The 20,640-nt window shown below is 33.9% G+C and overlaps 1 protein-coding gene across 1 annotated transcript in view; it reads left to right on the plus strand.

The window, feature by feature from the left end:
* Positions 1–20,640, plus strand: part of SASS6 (SAS-6 centriolar assembly protein) — a 50,625-nt gene that overhangs the window by 26,906 nt on the left and 3,079 nt on the right. The window contains exons 9-14 of the mRNA XM_082834504.1: positions 1,340–1,534; positions 1,666–1,755; positions 1,834–2,013; positions 2,406–2,487; positions 3,187–3,323; positions 5,113–5,241. Of these exons, the coding sequence (XP_082690630.1) occupies positions 1,340–1,534; positions 1,666–1,755; positions 1,834–2,013; positions 2,406–2,487; positions 3,187–3,323; positions 5,113–5,241 (813 nt within the window). The remainder of the gene's footprint in view (positions 1–1,339; positions 1,535–1,665; positions 1,756–1,833; positions 2,014–2,405; positions 2,488–3,186; positions 3,324–5,112; positions 5,242–20,640) is intronic.

Raw genomic sequence — 20,640 nt, forward strand, 5'->3', positions numbered from 1 at the left:
TATACCTTTTAGAGATTAGTACCCTAAAATTAGTAATTACTACCGTTTATCAGGTATTTACTATGTGCCAGGCAATATGCTAAGTAGCTTATGTAAGGGTTTTTGTGAAGATGAAATTAAATAATTTATGAGGTGTTTTTTCTATTCTACAAATAAGGGACTGAAATTTAAGGAGGTTAAGTAATTCCCAGGGTCACACAGAAGAGCCAGGATTTGTATTCTAAGTCTGCCTGATAGCAGAGTCTGTGTTTCTAAAACCACTATGGTATAATACTATAAAATTATTTTGTAAAGTTTTTGTTAAAACCGAAAACTAATTAGGAATACTACATACTGGGCTTTAGTATAGTATACTGGCAACATTTGGACTGATATTAGCTGATTGAGATGTGATCTAGTATAGATATTTTTAAAAATTATTTTTTAATATTATTTTCATATTTTCCATTATGGTTTATCATAGGTTATTGAATATAGTTCCCTGTGATATACATTAGGACCTCGTTATTTATCTATTTTATACGTAGTAGTTTGTATCTGCTAATCCTAAACTCCTAATTTATAGCCAGCCTGCCCCCCAGCTGCCCTTTTGGTAACCATAAGTTTGTTTTCTATGTCTATGAGTCTGTTTCTGTTTTGTAAATATGTTCATTTGTATCATATTTTGGATTCCACATATAAGTGGTATCATATAGTATTTCTTTCTCTTTCTGACTTCACTTAGTATAATAATCTGTTTTTAATTAACAATTATTGTCAGTTAACAATATCTCATGCATGATTCCTTGGCTACCCTTGGAAACAGTTGAAGAACTCAGGCCATATCTCACACTAATGAAATCAGAATCTCTTGGGCATGGTACCAGGCATCAGTAGTTTTTAAAGCTTTCCAGGTGATTTCAATATGCAGACTAGATTGAGAGCCACTGCTTTGGTGGTAGAATGATAGGGCTTTCTTTTCATTTATATATTTTATGTATTTTGAAATTCTGTTATAATGAGCATTTATTACCTAAGTGATTTTTTTTAAACTGTAGATTTCAAGACATCAGAAAATTCTTGTTACTGGTTTTCAAAAGTTCTAGTAATTTATTCATAAATAAGGATTGTTTTATTTTCCCTTGTCATTGCATTAGATACTAGTTTATTTTACAATTATATTTCAGATCTACAAGTTACATGTGCCTTTAGAGAGACCTTCATTTCTTTAAAAGAATACCAGTACTAGAACTTTAAAGTTATTAAAGACATTTTTTCTGTTTTAAATATCTTAATTATAAATTACCGAACCAGCCAACTTTCCTTTTTCATAATGCAACTTTTTTTTTTCCTCCTCTAGGAGCTCCAGCGGGCTAAGCAAGAAGTCCTCTCTTTGCGAAGAGAGAATTCTACACTTGATGCTGAGTGCCATGAAAAAGAAAAGCATATTAATCATCTACAAACAAAAGTGGCTGTTTTAGAACAGGAAATCAAGGATAAGGATCAGCTTGTTTTAAGAACAAAAGAAGCATTTGATACAATCCAGGAACAAAAGGTCTGTTTTAAAATTTTCTAAACAAATTGATGGTTTATAAATGATCTATAAATGATCACGTTTATAAATGATACTTTTCCTAAATAAACACAGACTTCCTAATTATTCATGTTTTTAAAAATATGTATCAGGTGGCTTTAGAAGAAAATGGTGAGAAAAATCAGGTACAACTAGGAAAACTTGAAGCTACAATAAAATCATTATCAGCTGAACTTCTTAAGGTTTGTTTTTAAAAACTTAATAGAATATTGATATTTCATTGGATTATGTAGAGATGTACATATAAAGCTCTTTTACAGGCAAATGAAATTATCAAAAAGTTGCAAGGGGATCTGAAGACCTTAATGGGTAAATTGAAACTGAAGAATACAGTAACTATTCAGCAAGAGAAACTCTTGGCTGAGAAGGAAGAAAAATTACAAAAGGAACAAAAAGAATTACAAGATGTTGTACAGTCTCTCCGAATTAAAGAGCAAGAGGTAGTTAATATTTTATATTTTTGCGTGTGTGAGTATTTGCAAAGCGTAATGAATTTCCTCATGTATTTTTAAAACTTCTACTTCGTTATATCAGAGAATAGTTTTGGCTTTTTTTCCCCAAAAGAACGTGACTATAATCAATAGAATTTAATAACCTATTTCAGTTTGAAAAGTTAGTTATCATGACTCAGATACCTTGAGTGTTCATACGTATATATGTGTATGTATATGTGTGTATATATGTAATTATATATTTTATTTCACTGCTGAGCTAATTCCTTTCTTATTTAATAGTAATTAATAGCTGTTAATTATTTAATGAATAGTAATACATTTCTTCAGTCTTTATTTTAGTCTTTATTATGCTTACTATAAGGATTAACATATTTCAGGTATGCAAATTACAAGAACAATTAGAAGCTACAGTTCAAAAACTTGAAGAAAGCAAACAGCTTCTAAAAAATAATGAGAAGTGTAAGTATTTTACCTTTTTATGTAAATGAGGTTTGTAGCTTTATTCTTAACCTGAAATTTTTATTTGAATTCATAAGACTAGGTAAATCAAGGTACTGCTATATACAAATAATCTGCTTTAAAGGTACCATTTTAATGTCTTTGCTGTAGTAAATTATATCAACTGTCCTGTAAAACAGTTACCATCATTATTAAAAAAAACCCTATTACATGTGTCAGTAACCCAAAATTAAGTGTTGAAAATATTAACTATAATTTACTATTTAAATTCTTTACTACTACTTGTTATAATTGCTGTGTTTACCTACTGGTAATAGTATGAACTATTTGAAACAAAAATATGAGATTAGGCCTTTAACATTTTCTCAGTTTCTGATACTGATTATGAGAAATAAGAGTTTGAATTTTAAATAAACTGGAAGGTATCATTCTGGAAATGAAAGCCTTTAAAGAGATCCTTGACTAGCAGAAATATGTGCTTCTGATAGTAAAAGAATAAGGAGTCCTATGTGGCAGTTGCTAAAATAAGAATATTTAATGACAAAAATTTAGGTGAACCTATGTTATTCTCCTGTGATATAAGGTAGTTTTAAAAACTTTAAATTAAAAAAAGTCAATATAATTTTTAAATATTTAAAATTATTAGAAAAATAAAAATATTCAAAATTCTTTACCTTGTTACTTGTTCTTTTATTTAAGTAATCACATGGTTAAATAAAGAATTAAATGAAAATCAGCTAGTGAGAAAGCAAGATGTATTGGGACCTTCAACCACTCCACCTGTACATTCTAGTAGCAACACCATCAGAAGTGGAATTTCTCCTAACTCTAATGTGGTAAGATTTAAATTAAGATGTTGTGAGTGGTCTTAGTAAATTTTCTAAAACAAACATATTTCCAGATTGTTAGGTGCTGGTACCTAATATGACTAGAGTCCTACAATTTTTAGCACTGAAGTAGAGTTTAAGTTCCATTTGGAAGTGGGACATAAAGGTACACTTATTCTTAACAAAGAGGCTATATTTTAAGGGTACACTTCTTTGTAAGATTTTAATGGATATTGAAATCACTCAGTATTAACTAATGCCAAATGTGCTGAAAAACTGTTAACACACACACAAAGTATTTAGGAGGCCTCAGTAAGGGAGAACAAGGTATGGGCTCAAGTTTGACACTGTAGTGGAGGAGCCTAATCTGAGTTCTATTAGAAGAAAAAGAGAGAAAGAAAAACCCTATTACCAGGCTTGTCAGCTCTAGATTCTGGAAGAAACTCGTTAGAGTTTTTTAGCTCCGAGTACCTGGATCTGGCTTGGTAATATCAGCTAGGTCTAGGGATTGCTGGGAACTGACCTTGCACTCAGAGCGAGGTTTTGGGGTTCTCCTGCTGAACATAAACAATTTCACAGAGTATCAGCATCAGGCAAGGCCACTCTCTGTGATGGATTAAGACAAAAACAAGACCACTTCATAATCATGTCTGAACACAGACAAGAATATGACATTGCCAAACCACAAAAATGGGCAAGTATCCTATCCTGGCTAAAGTGAGTGACTGCTGCTCATTACTAATTATAGCTTCAGCCTTTATACATTCATCCTGCCTTATTAGATAAGATTTATTCAGATACCCAGTCATATAGTTATCCCCGTTTCTTGATAGCATCCAGTCCACAGCAAAGCCCTGTGTTCTTAAACTGTTCCTTAACTCACCTAACACATGACTAAGTCCAATAAATAACTCCCTTTTAACACTGTCTTACTGAGACACCTCTCTTACTAGGTTCCACGTGGTGTTCAGTCTTCCTTGTTGCAAAGAGTGAGTACACCTCTAGATATGTTTCTGGTGGTCTTTGACTGGAGGGCATTGGCAGAGGATTTAAAATGCAAATCCATAATAGAATTTTTAATCTACTCTAGTAAATGAGATAGTACTTGATGTTTAAAGGGAAAGGATTTGTGCTAATTTGGGAAAAGGTGCAGAGTGAAGTGCCTGGTACTGAATTACAAACTTGAAAAAACTTGACAGGCTTAACCTCAATGACTGATGATAAATAGCTGTGTAAAAGGTATTTTTGTCATACAGCCACTTTTGTACATGAGTGCTTATTAAGATTTGTGTTGTAATTGTCCTCTTGTAAAAACAAACTTTTCATGATGTTCGTTAATGGTGGTGTCACTATATTGAAAATTAGTGGCAGAGCAAATTATTTCTAAGAATACAAATACTGTTTTTACTCAATCTGGCAGAAAATTATTTTTATTTATCCCTTATTGGCCTTTTGATCTATGACTACCCCTCAACCCCCTTTTCAGTAATTTGAGGCCTCGAGGGAACCAAGATGGTTCAGAGGTCTTTGTTTTACTTCAGTTCAAAGGCAGGTCCAGTGGTTTTGTTTTGTCTAAGCTTGCAAAGCCACTCTGAAAAGCCCTCTGGGCCAAAGGTATTCCAGCCTCATGATATGTTATATAATGAAGCAGAGTTTTGTAGTGTCATGATAAACAAAATCGGCTTCTGGGATAGTGTCCTTAACTGTTATTATAACAGATGTTAATGCCTCCTGGATCACCAAATACCATTTAGAACTAATTTCTTATCCTTAACCTTTTTTATGCTTTTATTTTTAGGTTGATAGTAGACTGACTTACCCAACTTGTGGGATTGGTTATCCTGTCTCCTCTGCATTTGCATTCCAGAATACCTTTCCTCATCCTATAGCTGCCAAAAATAGCATCCACCCAGTTTCAGGACCAAAGGTAGCCAATTCTAATACCTTTTTTAAAAAAAAAAAAAGCAATTTAAATTTTAATTAAAAAATTAATTTATTCTTTGATCAGTTGCTAAGTGTATTAGGTGATGTATTAGATGAATATATTTCTGAATATCTAGTGTATATGCTTACAGGAAATATTATCTACATTATATGATATTTTTTGAGTTACTATAATTTATAATAACCTAGGTATCAGTATGTTTAAACATTTTTTATTCCTGTTCAGCCTCTCCATTTTTATTCATTCTTCTACTTATATCTTCTAGAACTCTCAAACTTATCTAGGATTACTGACTTCATACTGCTGGCATATTAGCTGTGGTGACATTTTGGATCCCATTGTCAGAATTTAAGGGTCTGATGGGCAGGGTTATTACAAATTATAAAATGTAGTTTTGGCAACATTATCTCAAATAGCACATGCTTAGCAATCCCTCCAAACCTTGATTTATTTGTGAAGGCTTTTCTCTGCTCACTTGAGTTTTTCATCATTGTTATTACTGTCTTAGTTATATAAGTGTTTTCACATGTATTATAATTCTATTTTCACTGTAATTTAATCCACCCAGATGAGCCACTGATTCTGTTTTCATTCCTAACTTAAAGTCCAAATTGATTTTTTCCTAAATCATGGGGACAAACATTTTTGAAAAGAATATTTTATAAAATGTAGAATTGAGGACTTTGAAACTGCTGTTATAAACGCTTTCTCAAATTAGTTTTGGGCTGCCCTAAAAATAAGTTTGCTTTGTTGCTTAGGCATGTACTTCTTTTTAACCATAACCTTATTAATTACTATTTGGAGCTATTGAGAGTTCTCAGTGAAATGAGAATTAAGCCTGAGTTTTTATGCTTAGAATGTTATTATGTAAAGAGTATTTAGTTGCATTTAATTGGCTTTTCTTATATTGCTTATTGAAAATTAGATATGTGTAATCAAAGGAATACTGTTGTTTTAAAATAAATATCAGTATGCTCACGTGTGCTTATGTCTTGATAACAGTTTTTTTCTTGAGAATTATTATCAAATTCACAATTGCTTTTTTATTTTAAACAGCTTTCCAGGAATATATATAATGTCCAAAATGAGGACAGGAACTAGTACAGATAATTGCTTAGTTGGTAGGACTAAATATGACTTATAAGATTACCTTTCTTATAGTTCTTCTGAAATCAGAGGAATCATTTTAACAATCCTGTTCTTAAATACTGACTCAAGACTTTCAGTGTCTCCTATATTATTGATCTCCATCTTCTTTTGATATGCATCCCTAACAACAACAACCAAAAAACCCTAATACACTTTGAGTTTGAATCTCTGATACATGAATATTTATTTATTTGTGAATTGAATGCATATACTACTCAATTATAATGGTTAAAAACATGGAATCTGTTGTTAGAGTTTAAATCCTGCCTCTGTCAGTATGAAGTTGGGCAAGCCAGTAACAAACAAAAAACAATATCCAACTGTTTTGTTTCAGTTTCTCCATTTGTAAAGTGGAGCAATAATTTTATCTATCTTACTGGATTTTTGTGATTATTAAAATGAGGAGCTGCATTTGCTTAGAATAGTTCCTGGTACATAAGTGCTTCATTAATGTTATCTGTTATTATTAATAGTAAAATGTATTCCAAAATAGAAATTAAAGAATGAGATTAAAAAATGTATATAAATCAAAGTTAAAAGATTTTCTTCGCATACCCCAATGGGCGGTTGTAATCACTGCCTGCTATGGAGACCACTAATCTAGGTAGTCTTGTGCTAGCAGCTATGGCGATTAAAACATGGTCCTTTTAGTTGTGGTAAAAAAAAAAAATTAAATTATTTAATGACATTGAATCTGTGATATACCTAATTTCTTAAAATGTTACTGTCAAGATTTAGTACATTCAAGTAGTTGTTTAACTGTGAGGATGTAGAATAACATGAGTTAAATTAAGAAAGAAACAAAATCATGCTGAAGGAAATACATAGGAGTGTTTTAAAAGATTGTGCCATGCTGACAAATAGAAAGATCACTTGATACTTTTAAAGCAAAATAGACAAAATAACTTGTTTCTTCACTTTTATTTTTGAAGACAGTAATCTCTAAGGATTCATTCTTTTGGTATATATTTAATGAATGTCTGCTATGGCTAGACATTGTTCTAGTTGCAAGAGGTATAACAATGAACAAGACAAAGTACAGTTTGTGGTAAAACACATTATGATGGTAAACTGTAGTATCTTTCAATCTAACCTGTTATTAAAGAGGAGATGTTATTTGATGTCAAAGAAAGTACTTGTGACAGAATCTCTTAAAAACTTTAGAATATCTGATTCTGATGCTTTTTGTGTGGCATAAATTCACAAAGTCAAACATGATCAGATTTCATCCTGGAGATTATGCAGTAGGTAAGGGATTTTCTGCAGTAAGAAAGGAACTGAGATCAGATGATTGATTAATTTTTGATAGTGTTTAGCCCACAGTGTTTATTCAGAGACAGATTTTTTCTAGGGATAGCATTTCTCAGTTTGCTTAACCATCTCATTCCACAGATGGTTCTAAATTAATTTTTATTTCTTTTGTATTAACTATTTAAAAAATAGATAAAAATATATAAGCATGGGAAGCTCCCAAATATTTAAGAGGATGTATTGTCTAAATGTACCTCCTGTGGTTCCTAGTCTCCTCCTCAGAGAAGAAATCCAGGGAGTTTTTTGTGATATATTCGAAAAATACTTAAAATATATATAAGGATATATGTATATGTCTGTATGTTTGTATACATGAGTGTTGGTATAGATAAGCATAAATAGTACATGCCCACTGTTCTACACCTTGCTTTTTTCGTTTAACAGTATTATCATGGTACAGGTCCATTTTCATGTATTAGAATGTAAGTTTTTCCTTGCGTGTTTGTTTTTAATAACTTAGAAGTATTCCAGTATATGGATGTACGATAATTTAATAGTGCTCTGTTAATGGACGATTAAGTTGTTTTCAATCTAGATAGTCATACATGTTTCAGTAGTTACCTTTGTATATACTTCTTTGTGTCTGTACAAATAGATTTGTAGGATAAATTCTTTCTTTTTTAATTAATTTTTATTGGAGTATAGTTGCTTTACAACGCTGTGTTAGTTTCTGCTGTGCAGCAAAGTAAATCAGTTGTATGTATACATATATCCACTTGTTTTTTAGATTTCCTTCCCATTTAGGTCACTACAGAGCATTGAGCAGAGTACCCTGTGCTATACAGTAGGTTCTCATTAGTTATCTATTTTATACATAAGAGTACATATGTGTCAATCGCAATCTCCCAGTTCATCCCACCCCCTCTTCCCCGCTTGGTAACCATAAGTTTGTTCTCTACATCTGTGACTCTTTCTGCTTTGCAAATAAGCTCATCTGTACCATTTTTCTAGATTCCACATATAAGGGATATTATACGATATTTGTTTTTCTCTTTCTGACTTACTTCACTCTGTATGACATTCTCTACATCAGTCCATGTCTCTGCAAATGGCACAATTTCGTTTTTATGGCTGACTAATATTCCATTGTATATATGTTCCACATCTTTATCCATTCCTCTGTCAGTGGACATTTAGGTTGCTTCCATGTCCTGGCTATTGTAAATAGTGCTGCAGTGAACATTGGGGTGCATGCATCCTTTTGAATTCTGGTTTTCTCTGGTTATATGCCTAGGAGTGGAATTGCTGGGTCATATGGTAGCTCTATTTTTAGTTTTTTAATGAACCTCCATACTGTTCTCCATAGTGGCTGTACCAATTTACATTCCCACCAACAGTGTTGGAGGGTTCCCTTTTCTCCACACCTTCTCCAGCATTTATTGTTTGTAGATTTTTTGATGATGGCCATTCTGACCAGTATGAAGTGATAGTAGTTTTGATTTGCATTTCTCTAATAATTAGTGATGTTGAGCATCTTTTCAAGTGTTTGTTGGCCATCTGTATGTCTTTGGAGAAATGTCTGTTTAGGTCTTCTGCCCATTTTTTGATTGGGTTGTTTCTTTTTTTGATATTGAGCTGCATGAGCTGTTTGTGTATTTTGGAAATTAGCCCCTTGTCAGTTGGTTTTGTTTGCAAGTATTTTCTCCCATTCTGTGGGTTGTCTTTTCGTTTTGTTTATGGCTTTCTTTGCCGTGCAAAAGCTTTTAAGTTTCATTAGGTCCCATTTGTTTATTTTTGCTTTTATTTTCATTACTCTAGGTGGTGGATCAAAAAAGATCTTGCTGTGATTGATGTCAAGGAGTGTTCTACCTATATTTTCCTCTAAGAGTTTTATAGTATCCAGTCTTACATTTAGGTCCTTTTTGAGTTTAATTTTGTGTGTGGTGTTAGGGAGTGTTCTAATTTCATTCTTCTACATGTAGCTGTCCAGTTTTCCCAGCACCATTTATTGAAGAGACTCTCTTTTCTCCATTATATATTCTTGCCTCCTTTGTCATAGGTTAGGTGGCCCTAGGTGCATGGGTTTACCTCTGTTCCATGGATCTATATTTCTGTTTTGGGGCCAGTACTATACTGTTTGATGACTGTAGCTTCAGAGTATAGTCTGAAGTCGGGGAGCCTGATTCCTCCAGCTCTGTTCTTTCTCAAGATTGCTGTGGCTGTTTGGGGTCTTTTGTTTTTCCATACAAATTGTAAAAGTTTTTGTTCTAGTTTTGTGAAAAATGCCCTTGGTAATTTGATAGAGATTGCATTGAGTCTGTACGTTGCTGTGGGTAATATAGTCATTTTCACAATATTGATTCTTCCAATCCAAGAACATGTTATATCTCTCCATCTGTTTGTGTCATCTTTGATTTCTTTCATCAGTATCTTATAGTTTTCTGAGTATAGGTCTTTGACTCTTTATAGGTTTATTCCTAGGTGTTTTATTCTTTTTGATGTGATGGTAAATGGGATTGTTTCCTTAATCTCTCTTTCTGATCTTTCATTGTTAGTGTATAGGAATGCAAGAGATTTCTTTGCATTAATTTTTGTATCCTGCAACTTTATCAAATTCATTGATTAGCTCTAGTAGTTTTCTGGTAGCATCTTTAGGATTTTCTATGTATAGTATCATGTCATCTGCAAACGGTGACAGTTTTACTTCTTGTTTTCCAGTATGGATTCCTTTTATTTCTTTTTCTTCTCTGATTGCTGTGGCTAAAACTTCCAAAACTGTGTTGAATAATAGTAGTGAGAGTGGACATCCTTGTCTTATTCCTGATCTTAGAGGAGATGCTTTCAGTTTTTCACCATTGAGAATGATATTTGCTGTGGGTTTGTTGTATATGGCCTTTATTATGTTGGGGTAGGTTCTCTCTAAGCCCGCTTCCTGGGGAGTTTTTATCATAAGTGGGTGTTGAATTTTGTCAAAAGCTTTTTCTGCATCTATTGAGATGATCATATGGTTTTTATTCTTCAATTTGTTAATATGGTGTATCACATTGATTTGTGTATATTGAAGAATCCTTGCATCCCTGGGATAAATCCCACTTGATCATGGTGTATGATCCTTTTAATGTGTTGTTGGATTCAGTTTGCTAGTATTTTGTTGAGGACTTTTGTGTCTGTGATCATCAGTGATATTGGCCTGTAATTTTTTGTGTGTGATGTCTTTGTCTGGTTTTGGTATCAGGTGATGGTGGCCTCGTAGAATGAGCTTGGGAGTGTTCCTTCCTCCCCAATTTTTTGGAAGAGTTTTAGAAGGGTAGGTGTTAACTCTTCTCTAAATGTTTGATAGAAATCACCTGTGAAGCCATCTGGCCATGGATGTTTGTTGGAAGATTTTTAATCACAGTTTCAATTTCACTACTTGCGATTGGTCTGTTCATATTTTCTATTTCTTCCTGTTTCAGACTTAGAAGGTTGTATCTTTCTAAGAATTTGTCCATTTCTTCTAGGTTGTCCATTTTATTTGCGTGTAGTTGCTTGTAGTAATCTCTTATGATCCTTTGTATTTCTGTGGTGTCCATTGCAACTTCTCCCTTTTCATTTCTAATTTTATTGATTTGGATTCTCTCCCTTTTTTTCTTGTTGAGTCTGGCTAAAGGTTTATCAGTTTTGTTTACCTTCTCAAAGAACCAGCTTTTAGTTTCATTGATTTTTGCTATTGTTTTTTTGTCTCTATTTCATTTATTTCTACTCTGATCTTTGTGATTTCTCTCCTTCTACTAACTTTGGGTTTTGTTTGTTCTTCTTTAGTCACTTTTGGTGTAAGGATAGGTTGTTTATTTGAGATTTTTCTTGTTTCTTGAGGTAGGATATATTGCTATAAACTTCCCTCTTAGAACTGCTTTTGCTGCGTCCCATAGGTTTTGGATTGTCATGTTTTCATTGTCATTTGTCTCTAGGTATATTTTTATTTCCTCTTTGATTTCTTCAGTGATCCATTGATTATTTAGTAATGTATTGTTTAGCCTCCATGTGTTTGTGTTTTTTACACTTTTCTTCCCTATAATTGATATCTAATTTCATAGCGTTGTGGTCGGAAAACATGCTTGATATGATCTCAATTTTCTTAAATTTACCAAGGCTTGATTTGTGACCCATGATGTGATCTATCCTGAAGAATGTTCCATGTGCACTTGAGAAGACAGTGTATTCTGCTGCTTTTGGATGGAATGTCCTATAAATATCCATTAAGTCTATCTGTTGTAATGTGTCATTTAAGGCTTGTGTTTCCTTATTAATTTTCCGTCTGGATGATCTATCTATTGGTGTAAGTGTGGTGTTAAAGTCCCCCACTGTTATTGTGTTACTGTAGATTTCCCCATTTATGGCTGTTAGCATTTGCCTTATGTATTGAGGTGTACCTATGTTGGGTGTGTATGTATTTACTGTAGGACAAATTCTTAAAAGGAACTGGGTCAGAGGCATTTTGCCTATCTAGTGACTGATGTTAATCAGCATTTCCCTGATTATTAAGTGAGGAACATCTTTTTGTGTATCTATGGATTATGTTTACTCTTCTGTATAATTTCTCTTTATTTCTTTTATTCATTTTCTGTTTGGGATGTTTAACCCCTGTAAGATGACATCATAAGTGTTCTTTATATATTCTGAACATTCACTGGTCTGCTATTGGTTTTATATGTTAACTGTTATTTCCCAATTTTGGAATTATCTTTTTACTCTTTTTAAGGTGCCTTTTGAAAAAATTTAAAACTTTATTATAGTACATACATGCAATCCTCCCATGCTTAAGTCTACAGTTCAGTAATTTCAGTCAGTTTATAGAGTTGTGAAACCATCATGATGGTCCAGTTTTGAGCATTTACATTTCCCCAAAATGTTCCTTAGTGCTTTTTTGCAGTTAATCCACACTTTTTTTTTTTTTTTTTTGTGGTATGTGGGCCTCTCACTGTTGTGGCCTCTCCCGCTGCGGAGCACAGGCTCCGGCCGCGCAGGCCCAACGGCCACGGCTCACGGGCCCAGCTGCTCTGCGGCATGTGGGACCCTCCCAGACCGGGGCACAAACCCGTGTCCCCTGCATCAGCAGGCGGACTCCCAACCACTGCGCCACCAGGGAAGCCAATCCACACTCTTGCCCCCAGCCCTAGGCAACTACTGATCTGCTTTCTGTCTCTATAAATTTGCCTTTCTGCATTTCAGATGAATAGAGTCATACATTATGTCTGCTTTCACTCAGCATGACTTTTTTGTGCTTTTTCCAGGTGGTAGTGTGTATCAGTAGTTCATTCTTTTAATTGCTCAGTAGTATTTCGTTGTATGGGTATACCACAACTTGCTTATCCATACATTCATCAATTGATGAACATTCGGGTTATTTTCAGCTTTTGGGTATTACAAATAAAGCTATGAACATTTGGGTACAAGTCTTTGTATTTCTCTGGGGTGAGTACCTAGGAATGGATTGGCTGTCAATATATATTTGATTTTTAAGAACCTACCACACTTTTCCAAAGTGGTTGTGCCGTTTACCACTAGCAGTCTGAGAGTTCAAGTTCTGTATGCTTATCAACACTTGATATGGTCAGTTGTTTAATTTCAGGCATTCTAGTAGATGTGTAGAAGTATCTTGTGATTTTAGCATGCATTTCCCTAAAAGCTAATGAGGTTGAGAGCAGTTTTTTATGTGTGTGTTTGACATCAGTATATCTGCTTTGGTGAAATATCTATTTGAATCTTTTGCCTGTTTTAAAATTAGGTTGTTTCTCTTGAGTTTTGAGTTCTTTAAATATTTTGGATACAAGTCCTTTATCAGATAAATGTTTGCAAATATTTCTTCCAGTCTGTGGCTTCTCTTTTATTTTCTCTTTTGAAGAACAAAAAGTTTTTAATTTGATGAGGTCCAGTTTATCAAATTTTTTTCTTTAGTTGATCATGCTTTTGGAGTTGTATCTAAGAACTCTGTGCAACCACAGATGGAAAATAAGATCTGTGATCCATTGCGAGCTACTTTTTATGTATAGTATGAGTTTTATGTATGGAATGAGGTAAGGGTCTTGGGTTTTTTTGTTTTGTTTTGGCATGTTGATATCCAGTTCTCTCAGTAACAGTTGTTAAATACTGTTGATTTAGGCAAATTATTTGACCATAAATGTAAGGATTTCTGGACTCTTAATTCTGTTTCATTGATTGTCTGTTCTTGTGCCAATACCACACTGTCATGATTACTGTGACTTAATAATATTAAGTTTTGAAATTGAGTTGTATAAATCCACCAACTCTCTTCTTTTTCAAACTTGTTTTATTATTTTAGATACTTAATATATCCATATAAATGTTTGGATTCAGCTTGTCAACTTCTACAAAATAGCCTGCTTGAATTTTGATAGGATATATAGAATTTATAGATCAATTTTGGAATAAATGTCATTTTGACAACATTTTATTTTTAAATCCATGAATGTTAATATGCCTCTCCATTTATTTAAGTATCCTTTAATTTCTCTCATCAGTGTTTTACAGTTTTCAATGTCAGATTCTGCATTTCTTTTATTGTTTATTCCTAAGTATTTTACTCATTTGATGCTATTGTGAATGTAATTGTTTTATTAATTACTTTCTCAGAATATTCATTGATGCTGTATACAAATGTAATTGATTTTTGTATATTGACCTTGTATCCTGAAAACTTGCTCTACTCATTTGTTAAACTCATTACTAGTGGCTTTTTAATGCATTGATATGATTGTGTGATTTTTCTCTCATCAGTTAAATTAAGATGTATTATGTTGATTTTCAAATATTTTATAAGCCTTGCATTCTTGGGATAAACTTCACTGATCTAAATGTTAGTCAAATTCAGTTGGTGGATTTTGTTCAGTTCTTCTATATCCTTGTTGACTTTGTATTAGTTAACTGAGAGAGGAGTATCTCCGGTATTGGATATCTCCAATTATTATTATGGGTGTTTCCATTTCTATCAGTTTTCCATTTAATTCTATCATTTTTTGCCTCACGTATTTTGAAGCTCTTTTGTTCAGTGCATACACCTTTATAATTGTTATGTCCTACTGGTTGCTTGACCCTTTGATCATTATGTAATTTCCTCTTTTATTTTTGGTAATTTTTCATGCTCTGAAGTCTACTTTGTTCGATATGAATATAGCTACTCAGGTTTTCTTTCGAGTGGTGTTTCCATGGAGTATCTTTTTCCAACCTTTTTCTTTAAACTTGTGTATATCCTATTTAAAATGGTTTTCAGGTAAAGGGCATATTTAGTTTGTTCCCTCTATTTTTCATTCCTTTGTTTCCCCTTTCTTGAATTCATTTTTGGATTATTTGCACATTTAAAAAATATTCCTTTTTAGTTCTTCTGGTGTGTTTTTTATTATATCTCTTTGTACACTTTTTTTTTTAGTGGTTGCTCCAGGCATCATTATAAACATAGTTAGCTTTTCACAGTATGTATAGAATTAATATTTTACCACTTCAAGTGGAATATAAATACCTTACTACCGTGTATAGTCCCTTTACCTTTACCCCTTTGTTTTGGTATGTCATATGTATTACAGCTATACATTGGAAACTATCAGTGCTGTAATTTTTACTATTAACCAATATACATATGTATAAAACACTTGAGTGGAGAAGCATGGTCCATTATATTTATCCCTGTTTACCATTTCTGTTGCTCTTCCTTTATTCCTGGTATTCCATGTTTTCCATGATATCACTTCCCTGAATAATAGAATATTATTTAGCTTTTGTTTTAGAGGAGGTTTTCTGGCAAAGAAGTTTCTTTGTTTTTCTTCATCTTGGAAGCACGCTTCTTTCACCTTCATTCCTGAATGATATTTTCTCTGGACATAGAATAATGTATTTATAGTTTTTTTCCTTAAGCACTTTAAAAATATTCTACTTCCCTCAGACTTCCATGATTTCTGATGAGAAATCAGCAGTAAATTCCAACTGTTGTTCAACTATATATAATGCATCCTTTTTCTCAGGCTGCTTTCAAGATTTATTCTTTTCCTTTAGTTTTCAGGAGTCTGTTGTGTCTAGGCATGAATTTGTTCGTATCTTTTTTGGGATTTGCTAGGTTTCTTGAATCTCTAAGTTGATACCTTTTACCAAATTTTGGAAGTGTTCAACCATTATTTCTTTTCTTTTTTTTTTTTTTTGCGGTACGCGGGCCTCTCACTGTTGTGGCCTCTCCCGTTGCAGAGCGCAGGCTCAGCGGCCATGGCTCACGGGCCCAGCCGCTCCGCGGCATGTGGGATCTTCCCGGACCGGGTCACGAACCCGTGTCCCCTGCATTGGCAGGCGGACTCTCAACCACTGCGCCACCAGGGAAGCCCAACAACCATTATTTCTTAAAAATGTTTTCTGCCCTACACTCTTCCCCCGTCCTTCTGGGACTCAGGCAACATGAATTCGTTAGACCATGTATGTTTTCCCACAGGTCTATGAGGCTCTCTTCTTCCTTTCTTTTTTCTCTGTTTTTCAGATATGATAATTCCTAATGATTGATCTTACAGTTTAATGCTATAGAGTCCATCCAGTGAATTTTTTCAGTTCTTAAATTTCCATTTGTTTCTTTTTTACATGTCCTAATTTTTTTTTACTGAGACTTTTTCTTTACATTTATTTCAAGAGTATTCACTTTTACTTCTTAGAACATGGTTATAATAGATACTTTTAACTGCCTTTCTGATAATTCCATTATCTTTGCCATCTTGGAGTTGACATCTGTTGGCTTGTTTTTTGCCTTGCAGATTAGTTAGATTTTACAGGTTCTTTTTTGAGTGATTTTGGATTCTGTCTGGATCCAGTATTGAATGTTATGAGACTCTAGATCTTGTTTAAATCCTAAGAATGTGAATTAAAAAATTTTTTTAATTAAAAAAATTGTTTTTTGTAGCAAATAGTTTTGTTATGTTCAAATTGCAAATTCTGACTTACCATTTGTAGGCTGCTGTTTCTGTGTCAGTTCAGTCCTTAAAGAGTTTGCCCATGTTATTTGGATCTGTCTGTGTGTGCACCATCTAGTGCCTGTTCTGTGACCTGGGTGGTGGTTTACTCCATAGTTTAGTTCTCAGAGCCTTTGGTATGGTGACTATGGTCAGATCTTGCATGTCCAGCTTAGAATAGAACCCAGTAGTTCATATACAGCTTTTATAGGATCTCTTTCTTGAGTTCCTTTGTCTCTTTGATTTCCCCCCAGATTTCAGAATCCCCTGAGTCCTTCTTCCTGAAAACTGGCTAGAAATCATGGACCTAAATTCCCTTGGTCTAAGACACAGTTCCTGCAATTGTGTCTGTGTCTGGTGCCAAACATTGGGAGGACAGAGAGAGAAAAAATATAATGAGAATTTGTATCATGCTTGTGAGACCACAGCACTTCTGGTCAGAGGGTGTGATTCCCCTCTTTCAGAGTTTTAGGTGCCTGCTTGGCCACTGCTGTTATCATCATTACTACCCCTGTAGCTTCTTTTTCCACTGAATTGCCTGAGGGTTGGGGCAGAAGACAACTGTGAAAGAAGGGGGGTTTTCCTCACTCTCTTTGACCCTTAGGAATTTGTTTTTTTCATTTCTCAGAACAGAAAGAAGACTGTACCTTGATATTAATATTGTACTCTGGCTTTCTTAGTGTTTACATGATGTATCACTTTCTTTCCTTTTACTTTTACCAATCTGTGCCTTTATATTTAAACTGGATTTCTTTTAGATATTCTATACCTGACTCTTACATTTTCATCCATTTTGATGTTGTCTTTAACAATTTAAAATTTAATGTATATATTCATACGTTTTATCATCTTGCTGTTTGTATTCTATATATCCCATCTGTTCTTTGTCCCTCTTTTCTACTTTAATCCTGACTTTTCAATTAATTGCTGATTTTATTTTGCATTCTATTTTGTCTCTACTTATTGGCTTTAGTTTTTGTTTGCTCTAGAGTTTACAGTATACATCTTCACCTTATCATAATCTATCTTCAAAATTTTATCCTGCTTTCCATATAATGTAAGAACCCTACAGTAATTCCATTTCCTCATTCCTGTCCTGCTAACTACCGTCAAAATTTTACTTCTGCATTTGTTATAAATCCCACTTTTTTTTTAAACAATCAGATATCTTTTCAATAAATTAAACAGAGAGGGAAAAGTCCTTTTACCCATATACTTAACTATTTACACAACTCTATTCCTTTATGTAGACCTACATTTTCATCTGGTATCATTTTCCTTTCTCCTGTAATGAAGATTTCTTACAGTGCAGCTCTTTAAGACTTCTTATAGTGCATGTCTGTGGGAAATTCATAAAAATCTCATAACATTTTTATTTTGAATTTATCTTCTCTACATTTAGAATTCTGGGTTGACAAGTTTCTTTTTTCCTTTCAGCATTTTGAAGCCATCATTCCATAGTTGCCTGGATTGAACAGTTTTGGCCTGGCCATTATTTCTTCACTTTTTTATTTTTTAAAACATTTATTTATTTATTTACTTATTTATTTATTTATTGCTGTGTTGGGTCTTCATTGCTGCGCGTGGGCTTTCTCTAGTTGTGGTGAGCGGGGGCTACTCTTCGTTGCGGTGTGTGGGCTTCTCATTGCAGTGGCTTCTTTTGTTGTGGACCACGGGCTCTAGGCGCACGGGCTTCAGTAGTTGCGGCACGCAGTCTCTAGAGAGCAGGCTCAGTAATTGTGGCTCGCGGGCTCTAGAGCACAGGCTCAGTAGTTGTGGCGCATGGGCTTTGTTGCTCTGCAGCATGTGGGATCTTCCTGGACCAGGGCTTGAACCCATGTCCCCTGCATTGGCAGGTGGATTCTTAACCACTGCGCCACCAGGGAAGTCCCTCTTCACTTTTTTTATTATCTCCTTTTAGTATTACGGTTACTCATGGTTGATCACATGATACAGTCCCATTGAGTCTGTTCATTTATTTGCTTCATTGTATATATATTAGATTCTAATGCTTTCTTAAAGTTCACTAATCTTTTCTTCTGCATTGTTTAATTTGCTGTTAATTCTGTCCAGTGAGAACTTTTCATTTTAGATATTTATCATCTCTAGAAGTTCCATTTCATTCTTTTTTTATATCTTGCATTTTTCTCATACTTTTAATTTCCATTACATCCTTGTTCATAGTTATAATTGTTTTAACATGTGCATCCTTATTCTATCATTTGTATCATCTCTGGATCTGTTTGAGTGATTTTTCTTCATATGACTCATGTTTTCCTTCTTGTCATTTTTAATAATTTTTTTAAATATTTATTTTATTTATTTATTTTTGGCTGCTTCGGGTCTTAGTTGTGGCACACGGGATCTTTGTTGCGGTGCATGGGCTCCACAGAGTGAGGGCTCTTCGTTGCGGTGCGCTGGCTCTCTAATTGAGGTGCGTGGGTTCAGTAGTTGTGGCACATGGGCTTGGTTGCCCCATGGCATGAGATCTTAGTTCCCCGACCAGGGATCAAACCTGCATCCCCTGCATTGGAAGGCAGATTCTTGACCACTGGACCACCAGGGAAGTCCTCTAATAATTTCTGATAGGATGTGGAACATTGTTAATGTTACATTGTTGATTATCTGGATTTTGTTATCTTCCTTTAAAGGGTGGCAGTTATTTAAGTTGCTTGTGGATCCCTTGGTCCTTTTTGAGTTTTTTTGTTTTTCTCTTTTTTCCTTTAGCTTTACTAGGATGCATTTAAAGTAGCTTTTACTCAAGGATAGTTCAGCCCTGTTACGAAGCTCCCCACAGAATGCCCTAAATGATTACCAAGGACTGTCCACTTTGTCTCCATGATTATGAACCTTGGAAATTGTTCAGCGTGAAACTCCCATTTTTATTTGCCCAGCATTGTGGAGTTTTACCCTATGCATGTTCCTAGTACTCAGCAAAAACTCAAGGGGATTCATGTGTAGATTTCTGGGGCTTGTTCTCTTTATAGCTCCCTTTTCTTCAGAATTCTGCCTTGCAGCCTCCAGGCACCTCATCCTCCCTGAACTGATTTTAATCTCCTCCATTTAGCAATTATGTTCTTTCTCTGTACCTATAGTCAGGAAGTGCCTCTAATTAAAAAGCTGGGTCAGTGGTAGGGATCACATTTTTCTTAGAGATCACAGTTCTGCCCTACCAGTTGTTCAGTTTTTGGGACCATTCTTTTTGTTTATTTTGTCTGGTTTTCTAATTATTGGTGGCTGGAAACTATATTATGTATTAATATACTCTTTAAATTTTCTTCACTCTTGCATGTTTATTTTTCTATAAGGAATATGAAAATCAGCTTATCTCACTTTTTAAAAATCCTCTTTGTATTTAATGTGATCTGATATCTTTAGAATATTGAACCCTGATAGCCAAGGACAGCAGCATATACCTTTCTCATTTATAATTTTATCCTATTAAGCTAGTATCTTTCTCTATTTTATTATGATTTTTTTTTTACCAAAAATAGATATTTCTTATCTTCTCATGCCTTTTTTCTTTCTTTCTTTTTTTTTCTTTATGCGAGTCATCATACCTTTTTTCTTTGATTTATTAGTATGGTGACTTACATTTATAGACTTCCTAACATAGAACCCATTCCTGGTATGAAACCCCCTCAGTCATAGTCATTATTACTTTAAATAAACTACTACATACTATATGCTTGATATTTTAGTTTGGACTTTTGTATAGATTCTTGGATTACTTTTGACTATTTCAGTATTCAGATTCCTAGCACTCATTTAGAATCCTTAAATATGACAGGCTTAAAGTTCGTGAAAAGGGAAGAATTCTCAGAATGCATGAGGTAAATGCATCATCGTGGTATTTGGTTACTTTTAGCATCAATAACATTTAAATGTATTAGTGTTCATGTTTTTGTTTCAGAATAATTAAGATAATTTGTGCTGTTCATCTTGCTGATACGACAGGAACTTTTTTGTCAAGGAGAAATAGGATTTTTAAATTAAATCTTCT

The sequence above is a fragment of the Leucopleurus acutus genome, assembly GCF_964270905.1.
Source record: "Leucopleurus acutus genome assembly, chromosome: 2".
In the NCBI taxonomy this organism is placed as follows: Eukaryota; Metazoa; Chordata; class Mammalia; order Artiodactyla; family Delphinidae; genus Leucopleurus; species Leucopleurus acutus.